Below are 17,754 nucleotides of genomic sequence, written 5' to 3' on the forward strand. Positions count from 1 at the left end.
GACAATGAAGCCAAGATGACCGCTTTGTCTTTTGAAATAAAAAAGTACAGTAGGTCATACAAAAAAAAAACCCCATACTTATTATTTACCTGTAAAACCTTCCTATAAATGACATAATTACATCAAAAATCAGGTAAGAAGTAAGTTTCATATTAGTAGCTTCTTCTCTGTTACATCAAATTTCTGAGATGAAAAGGCAAAAGCTATTAATTAACAATTAGAGAGTTTCATAATTTTAAATATTCATTTTACTTAATGAACATTAATCCAATAATAGTGCTTTGGTGAGAGTCCCACCCTAATGGACAAACCACATTCTGGATCTCAGTTATACTGTAAATACCAGAACTCTGTTAAATACAAACATTGCAGGGGGTCCATCAAATTACTATTATAAGAATGGGAGGGGATTTAATAAAATACATATGAAAACATTATTTTTAATGATGTATGATTGGTTTTGAAAACTGGTACCACACTGTAAAACCCAAATAGCTGCCCTGACTGTGTATAGTTATTGTTTCTATAGATCAGTTTGTTATCACATAGCTATAAATATATAAAACATTACAATTGTCCATAAATAACTGATATATAAAGTGGGCAGCACGGTGGCTCAGTGGTTAGCACTTCTGTCTCACAGCACTGGGGTCATGAGCTTGATTCCCAATCATGGCCTTATCCGTGTTTGCGTGGGTTTCCTCCTACACTCCAAAAACATACTGGTAGGTTAATTGGCCACTATTAAATTGCCCTTAGTCTCTCTCAGTCTCTGTATGTTAGGGGATGTAGATTGTAAGCTCCAATGGGGCAGGGACTGATGTGAGTGAATTCTCAGCGCTGTGGAATTAGTGACGCTATATATATATATATATAAATAAATAGATGATGATGATATATGTGTGTGTGCATAAATATATATATATATATATATATATATATATATATATATATATATTTACAGTTAATGTAATTATTTGGTATAATCTTTTCAATACCAGTATACTTGTATGCTGTGGTATAAGTCAAAATCCATAACAACATTAATGCAAGATATAGTGAAGTATTACTGTAGTTACATATATTGTTTTAGCAGTGTTTATTTGGTATATGTAGTTGTTATTTTGCTTTTTGTTGCCATTAGCTACTGTAATCTGTATAAAAGACTGGTATAAGAGTGATTAAAAGAAAAAATAAGTTTCTTACCTTTAGAAAACAGAAGTAAGTGAAGTAGATTCATGTCTGGCCACCAGTATATGTGTCCGTGATATACTGTATACTACTCTACACTGTTTCGTTTAGTACTTCTACCCAGAAACAACCAAATCTACAGGGCTGGAACCCCTCCCTCTGTAGTACAATCATACTGTCATAATAGCACATTGTACTTTTTTAGAGACTCACTGATTTGTTTGTAATAAAAAAATTGTATTGGATTTAGCTAGATGATTTTGTTTTTTAATAAGTAATAAAAAAGTTATCTCTTATTTGTATCATTATAAAGCAATGAGGGCAGTTAAAATTGGGAGTTGTACATACTGTCGGTTTAAGCTGTAGAAATCATTGTTCAGCATCTTCTGATCTCTGACTATTGAATATGTCTTTCTGTATAAAATAGTCATAATTGCTAATCAGCAACAATAATTATAAAGTAATAATGTTAGCCTGCTCTAGTTTACACGATCAGCATGTTTTGTCATTTTAAAGAGGTCTAGTATTAAAATCAGAATCAGAGAATAATGTATTTCATAGGGTAGCGCAAAACATTTTTTTTCCAAAAGAATGTTTTTTCATTAATGTCTTTTTTATTGACAGGTGACAATAATTTAATAAAAAAATTTCTGTGTGTTCTCCAGGAACTTTATAGTGAACATACGTGTTGTACTTATCCTGCAGTGTATTGTTACTGGCAGTGCAGAGCCTACCTAGACCCTTATTCAACAGGAAACGTTACTTCAGTCCGCTTATAGTTGAATATGGACGTATGTCAGGGATGTAGCTAAACTGTGTCTTATCATGGAAATGTTTTACTGGTAATTCTTGAATATTTATAATAGTAATAATAATATGTATCATTTCTGCATCACAGAATTCAGATGAGGGTAGAGAGGGAATGCAAGAACAGCTATGGGAGCCTTGCATGCTCCCAGTTTAATTCCTATGGGAACTACCATTGCTCCCTCTTATCCCCTCCTTTCTGTATCTATGTGGAACATTTCAGTACTATTGGCTAATCAAAATCAAAGGACTGAAGATAACCATCATCCTCCACCCACAACCTTAACTAGACTTTCTTTTTTACCACTACAGTTGGCCTGCATGCTAAATTTAACACACCCGGCGTGGTGCCAGGCCGAGTTTTCCCCCTCCTATTTTTTTCTAACATGTCCCTTCTTCTCCATCCCTGCTTAAGCCCTCCTCTTAGACCTCTTGCCTTCCCTCCATCTCTGTTCCTTTCCTTATTTTCCTTTTTCTCCAATCTCCAATATTTGTTTTCCAGACTGCTGATTGTTTTCTATGAGTTTAGCTTTACACTGTAAAAATTCTAATACAATACGTTTTAAAAAAAAGGAAAGATGTCGTTTACCTCATTAAAGATTAATTAGAACTTTAGATAATATATGAAATAAAAGTAATGTTTCCCCGAGAAATGTGTCTTTCTGTTTTATGATGTGAGTGAGTTCTCTGTACAGCGCTGCGGAATCAGTGGCGCTATATAAATAAATGACGATGATGATGATGACTATTATCCCCCAGAACTAACTCTGTAGGAGATCGCGTGAATCTCAGTAATAGGGGCATATTCAATTCCCGGCGGAAACGGCAAAAATCCCGCGGTCCGCGCACTATTACCGTTATTACGGTAATAGTGCGCGGTAAAACAGTTAATACGGTAATTTTCTCGCTTGATTTCAGCTCGCAGCTCCCTGAAATCCAGCTTACTATTATCGTATTAACGGTAATAGTTTTAAGTAATGTATAGAGATGAAAAAAAACATCCGCGCTAAATAGGATAGCTGCCGCTAATTATACTAAAGATAGAACCCACCTAATTTCTATAATATAACGTATAGCAAAGTAAAGTATAGCAAAGTAAAGTATAACAAAGTAAAGTATAACATACGGCGCTAAACTTTTGCTCCCAAAAATATATATAATGTAATAGAGTCCAAAGTTATCTAAAGTCCATACCATAAATTAATCCAGGAATTGATCAAATAATCCATCTAGATATATTTCCATTGGATTCTCAAGTTCTTCTCCCATATACTGAAAATAAATACTAGAACTTGTAGGGATAAAGTCCTGTTGGTATTATTATCCTCAAAACAAAGAAAAAACATGTATCAGAATGAATCAAGTGGTGTTTCCCTTATTCAGGCACACCTCATGTGTTTAATTCTAACTTAAAAGGTTTTTAGTGAAGTCAGAGAGACCCCTCCATGTGGTTTTATAGTGGGTCATACAGAAAAATGTGACTGAAAACATGTATTCACACCGTCATTTTCACTTACACGATTAATGGTGTAATTCGCCACATAGTCATCATAACTGGTCTGCTTGTGTCACATAGATACTTCTCCTGTGGATTTTCTCTCATATAATTCTCAAGATGGAGAGATTTCAACAAAACAGGGAAGATAAAAAGGATATATAGTGTTTTATCCTTTAATACAAACAGCTACCAATATTACAATACAAAGTACAAATAATAAAAAAAAGGCAAAGTCCAATCCACAGACAGCGTATATAGATAGATGCAAGTCCGCCTACCAGAGCTCCGGAATACAATCAATAATAGTTTTAAGGCCACGGGACTTTCGGAGAATTGAATACCCCCCATAGTTTTCTGGTTTTGTATCTTTTCAAAATGCCCTATCCTGGTAAGGATAGGACAGTCAGCAGTGATATTACAGCTCTGTGTACAGTAAAAATGAGAATAAAATGACACCTTCTATTCAACATCATCCCCAAGCCGTCTGAGCCCTGGTTGACCAGAATTCTCCCCGCACAAAGGCAACAGTTGCAGAGAAGATAACACAGCATGGAGTTTGAAAAGGAGATAGAAGCCAGACAAAAATAATTGTTACATAGTATCTTTTACTATCAGTAACCAAGCTAAACAGTATTACAGTCAATGCTGTATCATTTATACTATAGTCCAGAGATACCATGTTGTATTGGTAACAAAACACACAACACACCTCTGTGTACTCAACTCAGCTGTATGATTTTAATTGGTCATATTTCTAATTTTTGTTGTGTATTTAAAATCTGACACTGACACCTACCTCATCAGATTCGAAAGACAGTTATACTGTGTGCTGAAAACAAGATTTATAGCGTTTCTGCATTTATGCTATTAAACAATGACCATATTAACAATGTACTATTATCTATCTATTTATATTATTTAAAAGTCCCAAAATATGTATAAGCATACAGTCCGGATATAAAACAAGCATTGGATACAGTCCAGGAAAATACATTGAGACAAATGGACTGAAGAGACCCTGCTAGCATTATTTGCAGTCTTAGAAAAGCTATTACAATGTAATATTATGGAACCTATTAGCTTTGCTGAGTATCAACATAATTCTCCTTTTCTAATCATTAACTGAGGTGGAGAATTCACTGATAAAAACTTTACTGTAAAGCACATAGAATTATGCATTTTCAAGAGTAACTTATTGTATCAATTCATCTAGAGAGAAATGAAGGTATATTTTATTTAATCAATTGCTTTTATAACAACTTTGGAAACAAAAAGTCTAAGCAATGAACTTAAAATGATCATGTTTTCATACTACACATTGTAAATTATTTTGTGTATATGTAGATAAAGTGCTCATTGCTAAGTGGTTTGGTTGTAGTTGGTGGAACCTATATTGAGTGTATTAACATTTCTTTTTCCTTTTTAAGAACACATATGCTGCTTTTAGGTTAACCCTCACTTAAATTGATCTAAACACAGGAAGTTAAGTCAACGTCCAGTGTTTCCATAGCTGCAAACACAGACAGGTTAATTATTTTCAACACAATACTTAGAATTGATGTTGTATGAACCCCAAAAATGAGACTTCACACCAATTCACTTAAATAGGCATGGCAATTCATGAATTAAGCCAAAGTTTGCAAATTATGGGTTCTATAGAACTATCAATCACCAGTTGACTCACCTAGTTTTCAAAATTCAGAATTATTGCACAGGGTAAATTTTAACAATATAGCTTTGCAAAATAAAATCTCATTTTGGGAGGTGTCTGCACCACTAGACTCAGTCCACAATTAGCACGATACACCCTCCCTCTGCCCAACCCCTCTCATTGTCTGGTGCAAAAGTTGCCATTTTTCCTGCAAACCCAGGTATTTTGGTGGAAAACTAGATGTACCAGCGCACCTTAACTTCAGGAGAATGGACTTTTCACTGCAACTCGGAGGTTCTGCCCTTTGTAATTGCAGCACGACCAATCAGAGAAGGAGTTACTGCAGTGCATTCTGGACTACATCCAATCCCTCCTTCCTCTATGGGCTCCAACTGTGCAGTTAAGTGTGGTGAGGTGTGAGTGGCATGTGAGGGGATGTAGGGAGGTCTGAGGGGCATGTTGGTGCATGTGGAGAATTCTGAATGGCTTGTGAGAGGCATGAAGTGAAGACTGAGTGGCCTGTGGGTTGGTCTGAGGGGCATGTGAGTTGGTCTGAGAGACATGTGAGGAGCATATATAGATGTCTAAGTGGCATGCCAAGGCAATTGGTGATGGGTGTATCTTCCTACAGTGTTTAGGTGTTTGCATTATCATATGTTTTTACCCCCCCCGTTCATCAATCTGTATTTTATTACATGAACATGTGTTTGAGACATGTACATATTTGCACAGTGCCCTCCTATATCAAAAACATCCATGCCCAGCAAACAACACCCGGACATAAAAATTCTGTATGTAGTGTAGAATGATGTAATGATTAAAAAGTAAAAAGAAATGATGATTGATTATTATATCGTCTACTGATGCAGGTGTGGATGATTTGCCCCCAGAAGCCAGCAGACACCGACAACCAGCATACATACAGGGCCTGGGGATCTGGGGAACAACCAAAAGCGCTATAAAAGTACCATTTCTTTAGTTCCTTTTTGGTGAGAAATGAGGTGAGGGCTGGTTCAGGTGAAATCAGACACCTTTCCTGGCAGGTACCCTAAAAGCCATACTGTCAGTGACAGCCTAGTGCCAGTGTAGTGGTGTAGTTGCGAACTGCTAGAAAGTATAAACTTACATTCTGTGGAAGGAAATAAGTGTTTATTAGGATTTAGACAATTTCTGGGGGGTCGGCAAGTGATTTTTCTATACGTCACTACATACTCACATGGGTGACTGAACTTAAAAGCAAACTTTACTTAATTTGAGACACAGGTGACTTGTTCAGAACTCCAGTCTGTATATTGGGAGAATTCCATTTCTGTACCCTAACAAAGAATTCTGGAACTTTATTCGTACTATTTATTTACTTTCTCCGCTGCAACAACATAGCACCTCTCAAGATCTCATTTATCTCTTGATCTCAGCAGCATAATTGTTCCATTTAACTTTTTTCCCCTTCCTTATAATTTTGTGTGTCTGTCTGACACGTTCCCCTCCAGGTCAGTTTTATTCAATCTAGTGCTGGTTTTATATCATTATAAATGTTCAGCAAATATATGTTTACAATGAGGGAGATCAAGGGTATTAGAGGCTCTACCTGGCACCGACCTGCCTAGTTACAGGTTAAGCCCTCGTTTCAGACCACAGCCCCCTTTTGAGACTATCCCATCCCTTTTCTAGACGAATATCCACTCTGCCATACAACTTATTTCTCAGTGTCTACTGCATAATTGCCAGCGTTTGGTTGCTTTGCTTCAGGAGATTCCGGGGTAGGTCGGTGAGTGGGGGCGGGGCTTGTTGAATTGTGTCATTTGTCCCCGCCCCCTAAATGAGCAACACTATTTTCCCTATTCCAACAGGGGTAGGTACACTGGTGCCCCCCTCTTTTGTAAAGCAGTGCAAAAACAAGATTTCATTTTGCAGAGCAAGATTATTGAAATAAAATAAAGGGGTGAAGGGTGAGTAATTTTAGCAATGTCCCTTACTGTGAAGATAAAGACCTCAGAAAGGACTCTGAAAAAGGATACTAAAGAAAAAGCAAAAAAGAAAAGCAAAAAAACCATCTCCACAGAGCATATACCACCATATACAAACTGATTTAAAACATAATTTACATAATTTATAAAAAATAAAACACGTTACATCCAATTCACTGAATTATCCCAATTCTAACCTCCCTTGTTGAACCAAGACTCAGACCCAGTTCAGTCTCTCAGCTAAGATCACAATTCTCCTATCGTGTACATATAGAGAAAGTTTTCCAATAAATGATTTTTCATAAATTGAAATGTACAGAACGATAACATATAGTTAAAGCCATTTTGGCCCCGGCACCGTGCCGAAATCGGGCCTGAGTCATTAAGGAGAGCAAAGAAAAAAAAGGAGTACATTTTCTTTTTTACAAACCATGTTACAATGAAAGGGGTGAAAATTAGTTTACTATTTTGCACATAAGATAAATACTGGATGTTTTTTCATTTGGCACACAAATACTTGATAGCTTCATTTTTACACTGAAATTTAAATTGATCTAAGACATGCCCTACCCCAACTATAAATCTGTCCTCACATTTTAAATTGACCTCCCCCACCAATGCAACATGGTTTTGCCCAGGTGCAAAGTTACTCCTTTTTTGTGCTTTGTTCTCCTTAATGATTTCGGACCTATTTGTTTATCATTTAGTCTCTGAAAAAGGACTTCACTTTTGGTGGCAGATCAGAGCTGGCGGTTAATGGGCCGCGTTCTATACTATTAATGGGTTGCATGAGGCATTTTGGAAGATAATTGCATTTCTTAGCACAAGATGTTATTAAAAAGCCTTAAAACACACAAATGTGATGCATAAATACAGTCCCGATGTCCCCTCACTCACATCATTCTTTTAGGGTACAAATTCGGCAAACCCAATCACTATTTTAGCTGATAAACAGACAACTTTTATTTAAAACTACACTTAAACCTTCTTGATAAATTCTACTAAACTCCACCCCCCCAGCCGGAGCCCAGTGGCTGTTCCATGCATCTGTTCTTCTCACAGTGATAGATGGAATCTACACTTCCTGCTCCACCAATCAGCTGAGGAATTTAGAATTCTAAATGTCATTGTGACATCATCTGTGACATCATCAGTTCTCCCATCCTCAGTGTTCAGGGTGAAGCAGTTTTAAACTGTAGGTGACTGAACTGAGCTCTTAGGCGTTGAGATTTATTTTGGATCTGCGATATCAGTGCGCTCTAACAAGATGCCAAAACCAACTGAGCATCTACTGGCTGCAGCAGACAAAGGAAGTATTGTCCATGAAAGAGCCAAGGATACAGCTCCAAGACGGTAATTTTCATTCCTCCTAACTACATAGATCTTGTTAGATATACTCAAAAGACCATGTGAGCGACGTCCACCTAGAAAGCTTTTACACACAATGCTTTTCCCGTCTTAATAGAATAAGTGCTAGCTTAACGGAATAGGTCTGCTACTTTAACTTGTTGTATTTTACACCCACACAACTAAGAGTGTAGTTTCTTTTATGCACCCTAAGTTCTCAGATGCGCCACAGTAGATCTAGTCAGTTAATTTATGTATCTGTGTGTGTGTATTGTAGGGACGTTAGACTGTGAGCTCCAATGGGGCATGGATGATGTGATTGATTACATGCACATCAGCATAAAATGATTGCTGCTATATAAATAAACCATTATAATAATAATAATAATAATAATAATAATAATAATAATGTATATGGGGGGCTTCTCTATTACCCCCTGTCCCTTTATTTCTGACTGCCTAATATTTGCACCCCTGTGTCTCCTTGTTCTTTCTCTCTTGGCTACATTCTCTGGACTACAGCAGTGTAGACAATATAATAGATGGTTTTCAAATTCTGTTGGCTCCTTAATGAGAGGGGCTTGTAGCACATCTAAACCCAAAAATTGCAATCATGAATCTGCATTTCTGAGTTAGACAGGAGTAGATTGCTGCAGTTTTGGAATATGCAAATCTTGAGTCTGTTGATTGGGTTGCATATCACAGGCTGGATCAGTGATAGGCAACCCACAACTTTCTGGGCTGCATTGGCGGCCCTCTAACCGTCAGAGAAGAAGCACATTACTCTGAATCTCAGTAATAAGTGAAACCAAAGCCATAACTAGAGAATATATCTCCCTGGGCAAGAGCGGCGCCCTGGCACCTCCTCATTTTGCTCACTCCAAAGGGATACACACTGCCTGAGGACCCATGACCAACACCCTGTGAGGTGTGCCTAGCCCATTACATATGTTAGTCTAACTTGTAACCCTGAGTTGCTCTCTCCTACTCGTCCTTGCAGCTTTGACTACCTGGTGCAACTGCTGATGTCAAGCTCAGTTGGCGATTGTCCGGATCATGGAATGTTGAGGTCCGGTTTAGAAAAAGGATATTACTATTAATATTACTGTCACTATTCACCTCCTAGAAGGTAGAGCAATGAGTAAACACTGCACCCACATTTAATAATTACACCTGCTCCCCCCTCCACACTCACAGCTCAGATATTAAATTAATAGCGCTTTTTTGTTTAATTGTAACACCCTTTCCCCAGCGTGTCTGTGGGGAGAAGTGTGTGCACTTTGCTTTTGCCAAATACCCTACAAAATCTTCTTTTTTTTTCCAGAAAAGCCACAAACTTATATATCAAACAGATATTGATCATTTCCGCTCTGTCTTTCAGGAAACGGAATATACTGCTGAATGTTGCCTGTCTCTGTGGTAAGCCCTTTAATATCTATTAACTTGCATTTTTTTAAACAGTGGTTTGATGCAAAATGGAAAACTAATTTCTTGATTGAGATGGTCTAATAGTCAATATTGGAAATCATGTTGAACACTAGACTATGTCATTCACAATCTCCTTCCTGTGCTTTGGGATTTTACATATAAGAATAATTAGTGGTATTGAAACTCTCGCACCCAAGGCACCGATAACGGATAACACCTTAATTTTAAAAATACATGTAGACGGAATTTTCCTTCCTAAGTATAATCAGAATAGTAGAGAGGGAGAAGGGGGAGGAACCACCAATCTGGTGTGGCCACACCCCTTTTTGGCAACTATGAAAGGGGTCTCAAGAAGCTGCTGTACCGGGCCAGAGATTCTTCTTGGCAGCCCTGAGTATAATGTATTTGCAAGGCTGAATTTATTGCCTCTCAGACTTGCTTTGCTGCCCGTTCCTTCTTACCCCCAATTTACTTGTAGTGCTTGACATGACCTATGTCTAGTATGATATAACTCTCTGACCAGCCCGCAGCCATCCAGAAACATAAGCAGAATTGTCCCACACCTGGATCTGACCTTTCATCTGATGCTCTTATTACCTGACAATAGCTTCTCACTTCACTTGTTGCCCCCCCCCCCCCCCCCCATCCCTCACAAGACCTAGTTTCATAGACTGGTGAATATGTTGGCTAAATTTGGGCATGTACATTATTAATATATATACGTAGTATGGTTCCTATTGTACATGCTCTTTCAGTTGTCTCTAGATTTTCTTTTAATTTTCTTTTATTTTTTTTATATTTATAGTTTAGGATTATTTTTATTTTATTTATTTTTTCTTTTACATTTTTTTTTTTCCTAGACAGAAAGAGTTTGCTGACGCTTTCTTTCTATTAAATTTTTCTCTTTCAAGCACAACACGTTATCATTTAGACATGTACAGTAATTCAATTTCAGCACTACATTGCAATGCAAAAAGATATTGGAATAATTGAATTAATCCAATAAATAATTATATATGATTCATAAAGTTGAGAATTCCGCCCCTGGCACCTTTGCCATTATATACAGGGAGCCGGACCGAACCATTAAAGACAGCCAATGCAGCCCACAGAATATGAAAAATCAATTTGCCAAGTGGTTTTCAGTACAGCTGAATAAAAGTGATTACTAGGCCTTAGTACTGGATGTGTTGAGTGTTTAAGCAATGTAATGGCTGCCTGCACAGTCTGCCTCGCTGTAACATTGGAAGTTCCGCGGCAGAGCACATTGGTACATAAGGAGTGGATGTGGTCCAAAAGTAGACTTGTTCAATATGAAATAAAAATTTAATTATTGAATTCACGTTTTTAAATTGGTCATTATTTGTTCAGAACCCTTGCGTCAGTACGTAACGTATGTGTGAAATATTTGTTCTAATCCTTGTATTTTTTTAACGTGTGATGAGCAATTGCCTGGACTACTGTTACACACAGATGCTAGAAGGACAATTGCATTCTTTGATTACAGTCAGTGTAGGACAGATCGATAGCCAATTTTTGAACATTTGGCGTAGCAAGCAATGTTCAACACTACTACATAAAAATTGGCCTCGTATGTCATGTAAATCTACGTTTCTGCAATTTGAGATACAATTGGAATTAAGTGTCCTTTCGTGGGCTGAATGTACATTTTGATCTAAATTTCAAACTTCACTGTCATTCTTATGCTTGTTCTGTCTCTAATTTTAGGGCTAATCTACCTCTTTTGGATGGATTATGTTTCCTGGTCAGAAGACGGGGAACTGCTTGAAAGCCTTATGGTAAGTTGACGTTTTATTAGATTTTCTGCTACACATTGTAAATTGTAGTCAATAGAAAAGCAATCAAGTGCTGGACTCCTAACAGATGAACTAGGGAAATGAATTTAAAGTAATATAGAGATATCTGATGCATAAAATATTTTCTTTTCAACTGTGTTTATAAGTAATTATAATAAGGTGAGCGCTATTCCACAGTAACCCATGCACACCCTTAGATATTATTGTTTTACACAGGAGCAGGGCCGGATTAAGGGAATGGAGGCCCCCTTAGCCCCTGGCCTGTAGCCCAGTTAGCCCTATGGTTAATCCGGCCCTGCACAGGAGAAAGAGCTGTTACTAAGCAAGGATGGAATAAGCAAGTAGTCCTTATAACATCCACCCATATGTGCTGAATGAGCTGTGTTCAGTTAGAGGAAAACAATTATTTATTAATGGTATGGATTCCATTATAGCTGCATCAGCATCACAAGACCAGCAGTAGAACATGTCACCAAAATTTTTAAACAACAAGACAGAATCCAGGAATTTATAGACCGCTTGACCTGACATTAGCAGTATATTAGGATATTTTATGAAATCAGTTGAAACTGTGCAACACAACAGGCACATAACACTTATGGTACATAAGATTAAAACATTCAGACTAAGGGGAAAAAACGTACATCAGCAGAAACGGGTAAATGTACATTAAACAAAGGGTCATACATGGTACACATTCAGATTAAATCAACGTTATTAGTGAGGTTCCTCGGGGATTGATAGAGGGCTCTATCCTTTTCATGTGCACATGACCCAGAACTATATGGGGATAGATAAACAGAGTAGGATAGAAGGATTTGGACTAAATTGGGAGTTTAGAGCAATGTACGGCCAGTACAGCAATTTTGCTAGCTATAGATTATTTGCAATAGAAATTGGCAGAAGGAAGATCGAAAATGACCTAGGAAACCACTAAGCTGAGGAACAGCGCTCAATGTCAGACATCTACTGCAAGTGCTAAGATAATCCTTCTTGTTGGCATTCTTGTCACTCCTGCCGATTTGGTAGCATTTTGTCGGTGATGGTCAGGAGGATACGGCACGCATCATCGGATAGGTGCAATTGGATGAATCTTTTGATTGGTTGATACCAATTGCATTTTCTAAATGGATAAGAAGCCATCATTCCTAAGATGATTTTCACTTTTGTTGCCTTGTTTCAGAGGAAACTTATTGTATCAGAGTTCTAACTGACTTGTTACACCAACTGACTAACTTTAGAAATGTATACCTGACAGGGTGTTTCTTTCGTGTTTTGCTCAGGAGCACAATCACATAAACAAATGTTTTATTTTTAGATAAAAGCAGAGGAAAGTAAGCAGAAGATAAAATCTATGGAGAAAACCATCCATTCTCTAAAGGTGAATTTTAGGCTCTTGCATTTTACACTAAAGCTGGTGTGAATGTCCCATGATTATATCATACAAGCTGTAGCGGTCAATGATTCCAATAGGCAAACTTTAAACTTTCAGAATGAATTGTATGTTTGTTTTAGGAAGAGTCTGGGGCCTGAGTCATTAAGGAGAGTAAAGCATAAAAAAATGAGTAACTTTGCACCTGTGCAGAACCATGTTGCAGTGGAGGGGGATGTAAATTTAAAACGTGGGCACAGATTTATAGTTAGGATAGGGCATGTCCTAGATCAACTTTTAATCTCAGTGTAAAAATAAAGCTATGAAGGGACTAAAATGTTGGTGCCTTCTATTGGCAGTGGAGACAAATAACTAGATTACATACAGCAGATTCTGATGTTGCTCATGTGTTATATGAAGACACCATATAATAAATAAGATGCAAACAATTAATCTGTATTGTTTAAATTTTATATATAACAGCAAAATATTATTGTATGTATGTAATAATTCTGTGGATAAGCAATTCTTCAAAACCACACAAACGCTATAGGCAGTCCAATCTTTTCTCTATAGTAATGCTAGGTACACACTGCATTGTTTTCAGCCAATTATTGGGCTAATCAAACAATAAACGACCCCCGGCCCGATAATGCATTAATGTATACGCTGCACTGATGAACAATTATCGTTCCAAAGCTCATCATATTATTTTATTTGATTTTTTAAATCGGACTAAAAATCACGTTCAACGATGGAACGATGTTGTTCCAATCCTGCCGTGTGTATGTACCTAAGTACCGGCAATGTCTATAGATCTCTATGGAGTGTGCAGAGTCACCATCATTTCAAACGATGGTTATGACAAATGAAGATCACAGATCTGAAGGTAAACGTGTATAGTGTGTGCACAGGAATCGGCATGCTGATCGGGACGTTCAGTCGTTGGTAAAATCGTTAACAAAGTGACATTGGGAGAAATTTTCTGAAGTGTGTACCCAGCCTTACATTGTTGGTGTCCTCAGCTTGTCTAACCTTCCACATAGACCCATTATTATATCTAGCTGCTAATTGGTGCTCAACACAACTTACTAACCAACTGGTGTTCCTTCAATGAGCAGTGATTACAAATTAAAAGACAAGTCCCTCTTATACATTGGGGAAAATCATGGCACAATGTGCAAGGAACGTGCTCTTAAACACTCACTGGCAGGACCATAACTAGGGCTGTGCGACAGGGGGCGGCCGCCCAGGGCGCAACCCTGAAGGGAGGCGCAATTTAGGAATATTTTTGGTTAATTTGATTAAAATTGAGGGCTAGGGGGGCGGCATTTGTCTTTCTCGCCCAGGGCGCTAGAAATCTAAGTTACGGCTCTGCTCACTGGCATATAACAAATGACACGTCTCAAGTAATAATCTTCAAAGCAGAAATCTCAGTTTATATAGGTTTGTAAATGTATATATAAGTCAAACCAGTCATGTAGAGACGAATCTAAAAGACTTATAACTAGCTGTAAATAAAATTAAGTCCAACAAAGTTCACTTCTCTAAGGGATACGGAATGTTAGTTACCGGGTGTCCAGCGTTCCACCCAATCCAGTGATCACCAGCTATTATGCCCTCATCATTCCTGCCGAAGTGGTAGCATATTGTCAGAGAGGGAAGATCAGCCGGGCCACGTCAGCCGTCATGGGATGTGTGCAGTTGGTTGAATTGTAATTTCTAGCAATAGATTGTACTTGCCAAAGTTGGTTTTATTTTCTGTATGGCTAAGAAGCCATCACTCGCAAGGTGGATCTGACTTTTGCTGCCATGTTGAAGAAGAAACGTATGGTTTTAGTCGTTGAATTGAATAGTTACACCTTTCGCCTAACTTTAGAAATGTATAGCCGACAAAGTGTTTCTTTCTTATTTTGCTCAGTAACGTAACCTTCAACAAACACTTTATTTTTAGATGCTACTATGGAAAAGTGAAGAAGAGAAGACACTTATGGAGGAAAAAATACAGTACATGAAGATGAATTGTAGACCCTTTTCCATTTTAGGACAAGGCTTGTATGAATGGGCCATGGTAAATTCTTATATCCTGTCGAGGGCAATGATTTCAATTTGCAAACTCTAAACAGTCACAATATTCTGATGAGCTCAAAACCACACAAACATTACCGGCAGCTCTAGGTGCACGGAAGCAATGAAGGGTGGCTTTCGAAGTAGTAAGGCTCCTCTTACCACTAGCAACCAGTATTGCCAGGGAGATGAGCATCACTTAGTAAACAGTGGTCGTAGATTTTCTATCGCTGCGACAGACACTAGGGCTGATATACATCATCCCTGTCACATGCAGCCCTGCCCTAGCAAGCTCATCAATCAATCCATAAATACTTAGCTGCTTTGAATCAACCTGAATGGCTACAGGTTGTTCTATCTGCAAACACTTCAAAATTGAAGAGTATTTGTTGCATTGTCTCCAATTTGCACCAACAAAGCTCCACCTCCTAATCCGCCATGACACAATTTGCATCATGTTTCAGCTGAGGCAGGGCCTTGCTGATACGATTCGTTCGAAATAGTGTCATCGTGGTGGGCGGCCATCACTGCGGGGAGTATGGGAGGACAATCCAAAATTCAGGATTCTTTCGATCATACCGGGGGGGTAAGCAGATATGGTGTGTGTATTTGTTGGGGAACTCTGGCAATTGATGAATTAAAACAAATGAAGAGCAGTTAGTAGGTAAGTGGTACGGTGTGTGCTCATAGATGTGATGTGACGTACAGTGTATTGGCATGTCCAAAATATGTTATCATACCACAAAACAATATATTGAGTGCATGTTTACTACCAACAATAAGCATAAACATTAGAGGTTCTTGTACACAGTTTAGTATGTATATATAACTAAGATACACTTCTATTATGTTTCATTTACCACTTGGCAGGAAATATTTAGAGCCACGGGAAGAAAGATGACTGAATTTATGCACAAAGCACTGGAAGAGATGGATTTTGAGGTGAGAAATAAGAATATTCCGAAATGCACAATTCATCAGTAGATCTAATTAACTGTTTTGAATTGACAGGTTTTGTGTGTAGGATACATTTACGAAACAATGTATAAATTGTAATCTGGCTGTAATCTTGATTTTGGTAGCTTTTCTGATGATGGACACAAAGGTCAATTTATCTTGTGTTCTCTAAAGTGAATTTAGTGTGAATTTCTGAATTCCTCGTTTTGAATTCCCACCCTCAAAATAGGAACCTGTTGAATCAAGTACTATTAGTAGTGCATGGGCAGGACTTTCACAAATCGGTGTAGCACCGCCCCTCTGCTCAGTCTCCACCCCCTCTCTCTCCTCTATAGGGCAACCCAGCTCTGCACTTGAAAAGAAATGGCTTGGTCAGCAGCCCAAACAGCTGTAATAGGAGCAACCAGCCTGCCCTTAGACACATACCTTGCCTGGCCTGGAGAGTGAGAGGCAACCAAGGTGCAAGTGACCTCTGGGACCAGCTCCAGCTACATCACATGCTGTGAGCAAAGGGCATGTGATATCATACTGTCATATACCGCCCCACTTCTAGCACTGTTAAGGGGGCAATATTAATATACAAATATGTTAAGGGAGCATTATTTGATTGATAATGAGGCCAATAACAATGGGGCTACTGTGGTCTCTACCCCCTGCTTCCCCTGGTGTTCACACTTTGCCTTGGATGAGCAATAGATACTGATATTGTTGAAGTGTTTGCAACTCTCCTCTGCATCTAACTGGTGAATTAGGTAGACGTGCCAACGAGTCGTGGTGTAATTGGGCAACAGCAGCTACAAAGTTGGCATTGAGTTCCCTCACAGACCCTGTCAATTCAACAAGATGGGTGTCGATGCAGTCCTATTGCAATTGCAGCATTTGTTTGAATGCTTCCGTATCTGTTATCCATTATTCATTCTTGATTAATTAAGCGCATCTGCCTATTCTGGGCATTCAAATGGGTCGTTCTGGAGGTCCGAGAAATCTTTGCAGCTGCAGTCATGTCAATGACGGGGTAATTTGCTGAGTTGGTTGAGCAGGCCCAGGTGGGACAGAGCCCAGATGCATCACATGAAGGTGTGTCAGGATCTCCTCATTATTCTCTGAAGGGACATCCCATATTTCATCCACATCTTCCTGCTGGACACACAGGCTCACGTATTACTTTGACGTTCCCATAAAGGAAAACGTACATTGTTTTGTCAGGACAATATCATAAAGGATGTAGGTTTTAGTCACATGTTGATGTCATTTCTTTTATTTATTTTTTATTTATAGGCGTACTCAACAACTACTTTCTAACTTCAGGATTGAAGTATTGATGATTGTCTACATGAGAAACCTATTGGACAAGAAAAATATTATTTAATGTTTCTTCTATATTTGCTATATGAAATAAAAATTTGTCAACAATATGACATATTCCACCACTTACGTTGTCAGCCTGTTTGCTTTGATTACAGCCCAATTAGCATGTCTTATTATTTGGAAAGCAATACAATTAATTTTAATTACACTTACAAGAATGTTGCTATGCTGGAGGCCGGTCATAGTTGTGTTTTTTGGGCCGGATTAAAAAAGGGGCCAATGGAGGCCCAGCTCAGACCCCATCAGAAATAGGTCCATGAAGGGGAGAGGGAGTGGCTTAGGTA

The 17,754-nt window shown here is 38.2% G+C and overlaps 1 protein-coding gene across 2 annotated transcripts; it reads left to right on the forward strand.

Annotated features, from left to right (window-relative positions):
- Nucleotides 1-8,352: 8,352 nt before the first annotated feature.
- Nucleotides 8,353-17,518, forward strand: LOC142112094 (uncharacterized). Of its 2 annotated transcripts, none has more exons than XM_075193941.1 (7): nucleotides 8,353-8,467; nucleotides 9,843-9,880; nucleotides 11,618-11,688; nucleotides 13,025-13,087; nucleotides 15,033-15,149; nucleotides 16,016-16,087; nucleotides 17,381-17,518. In XM_075193941.1, the coding sequence occupies exons 1-7, from the start codon at nucleotides 8,382-8,384 to the stop codon at nucleotides 17,402-17,404; spliced, it is 471 nt and encodes a 156-aa protein (XP_075050042.1). In that variant the 5' UTR covers nucleotides 8,353-8,381; the 3' UTR covers nucleotides 17,405-17,518. The 2 variants fall into 2 exon arrangements, with proteins under 2 accessions (XP_075050042.1, XP_075050041.1); XM_075193940.1 differs by lacking the exon at nucleotides 17,381-17,518 and adding an exon at nucleotides 16,438-16,769.
- Nucleotides 17,519-17,754: the final 236 nt, after the last annotated feature.

The sequence above is a fragment of the Mixophyes fleayi genome, assembly GCF_038048845.1.
Source record: "Mixophyes fleayi isolate aMixFle1 chromosome 12 unlocalized genomic scaffold, aMixFle1.hap1 SUPER_12_unloc_2, whole genome shotgun sequence".
NCBI classification, from domain to species: Eukaryota; Metazoa; Chordata; class Amphibia; order Anura; family Limnodynastidae; genus Mixophyes; species Mixophyes fleayi.

Coding starts and splice junctions, on each gene's coding strand:
- LOC142112094 (XM_075193940.1), top strand. CDS start 8,382: ATGCCAAAACCAACTGAGCATCTACTGGCTGCAGCAGACAAAGGAAGT. Junction 9,881..11,617: donor GAATGTTGCCTGTCTCTGTG/GTAAGCCCTTTA, acceptor CTCTAATTTTAG/GGCTAATCTACCTCTTTTGG. Junction 11,689..13,024: donor AACTGCTTGAAAGCCTTATG/GTAAGTTGACGT, acceptor TTTTATTTTTAG/ATAAAAGCAGAGGAAAGTAA.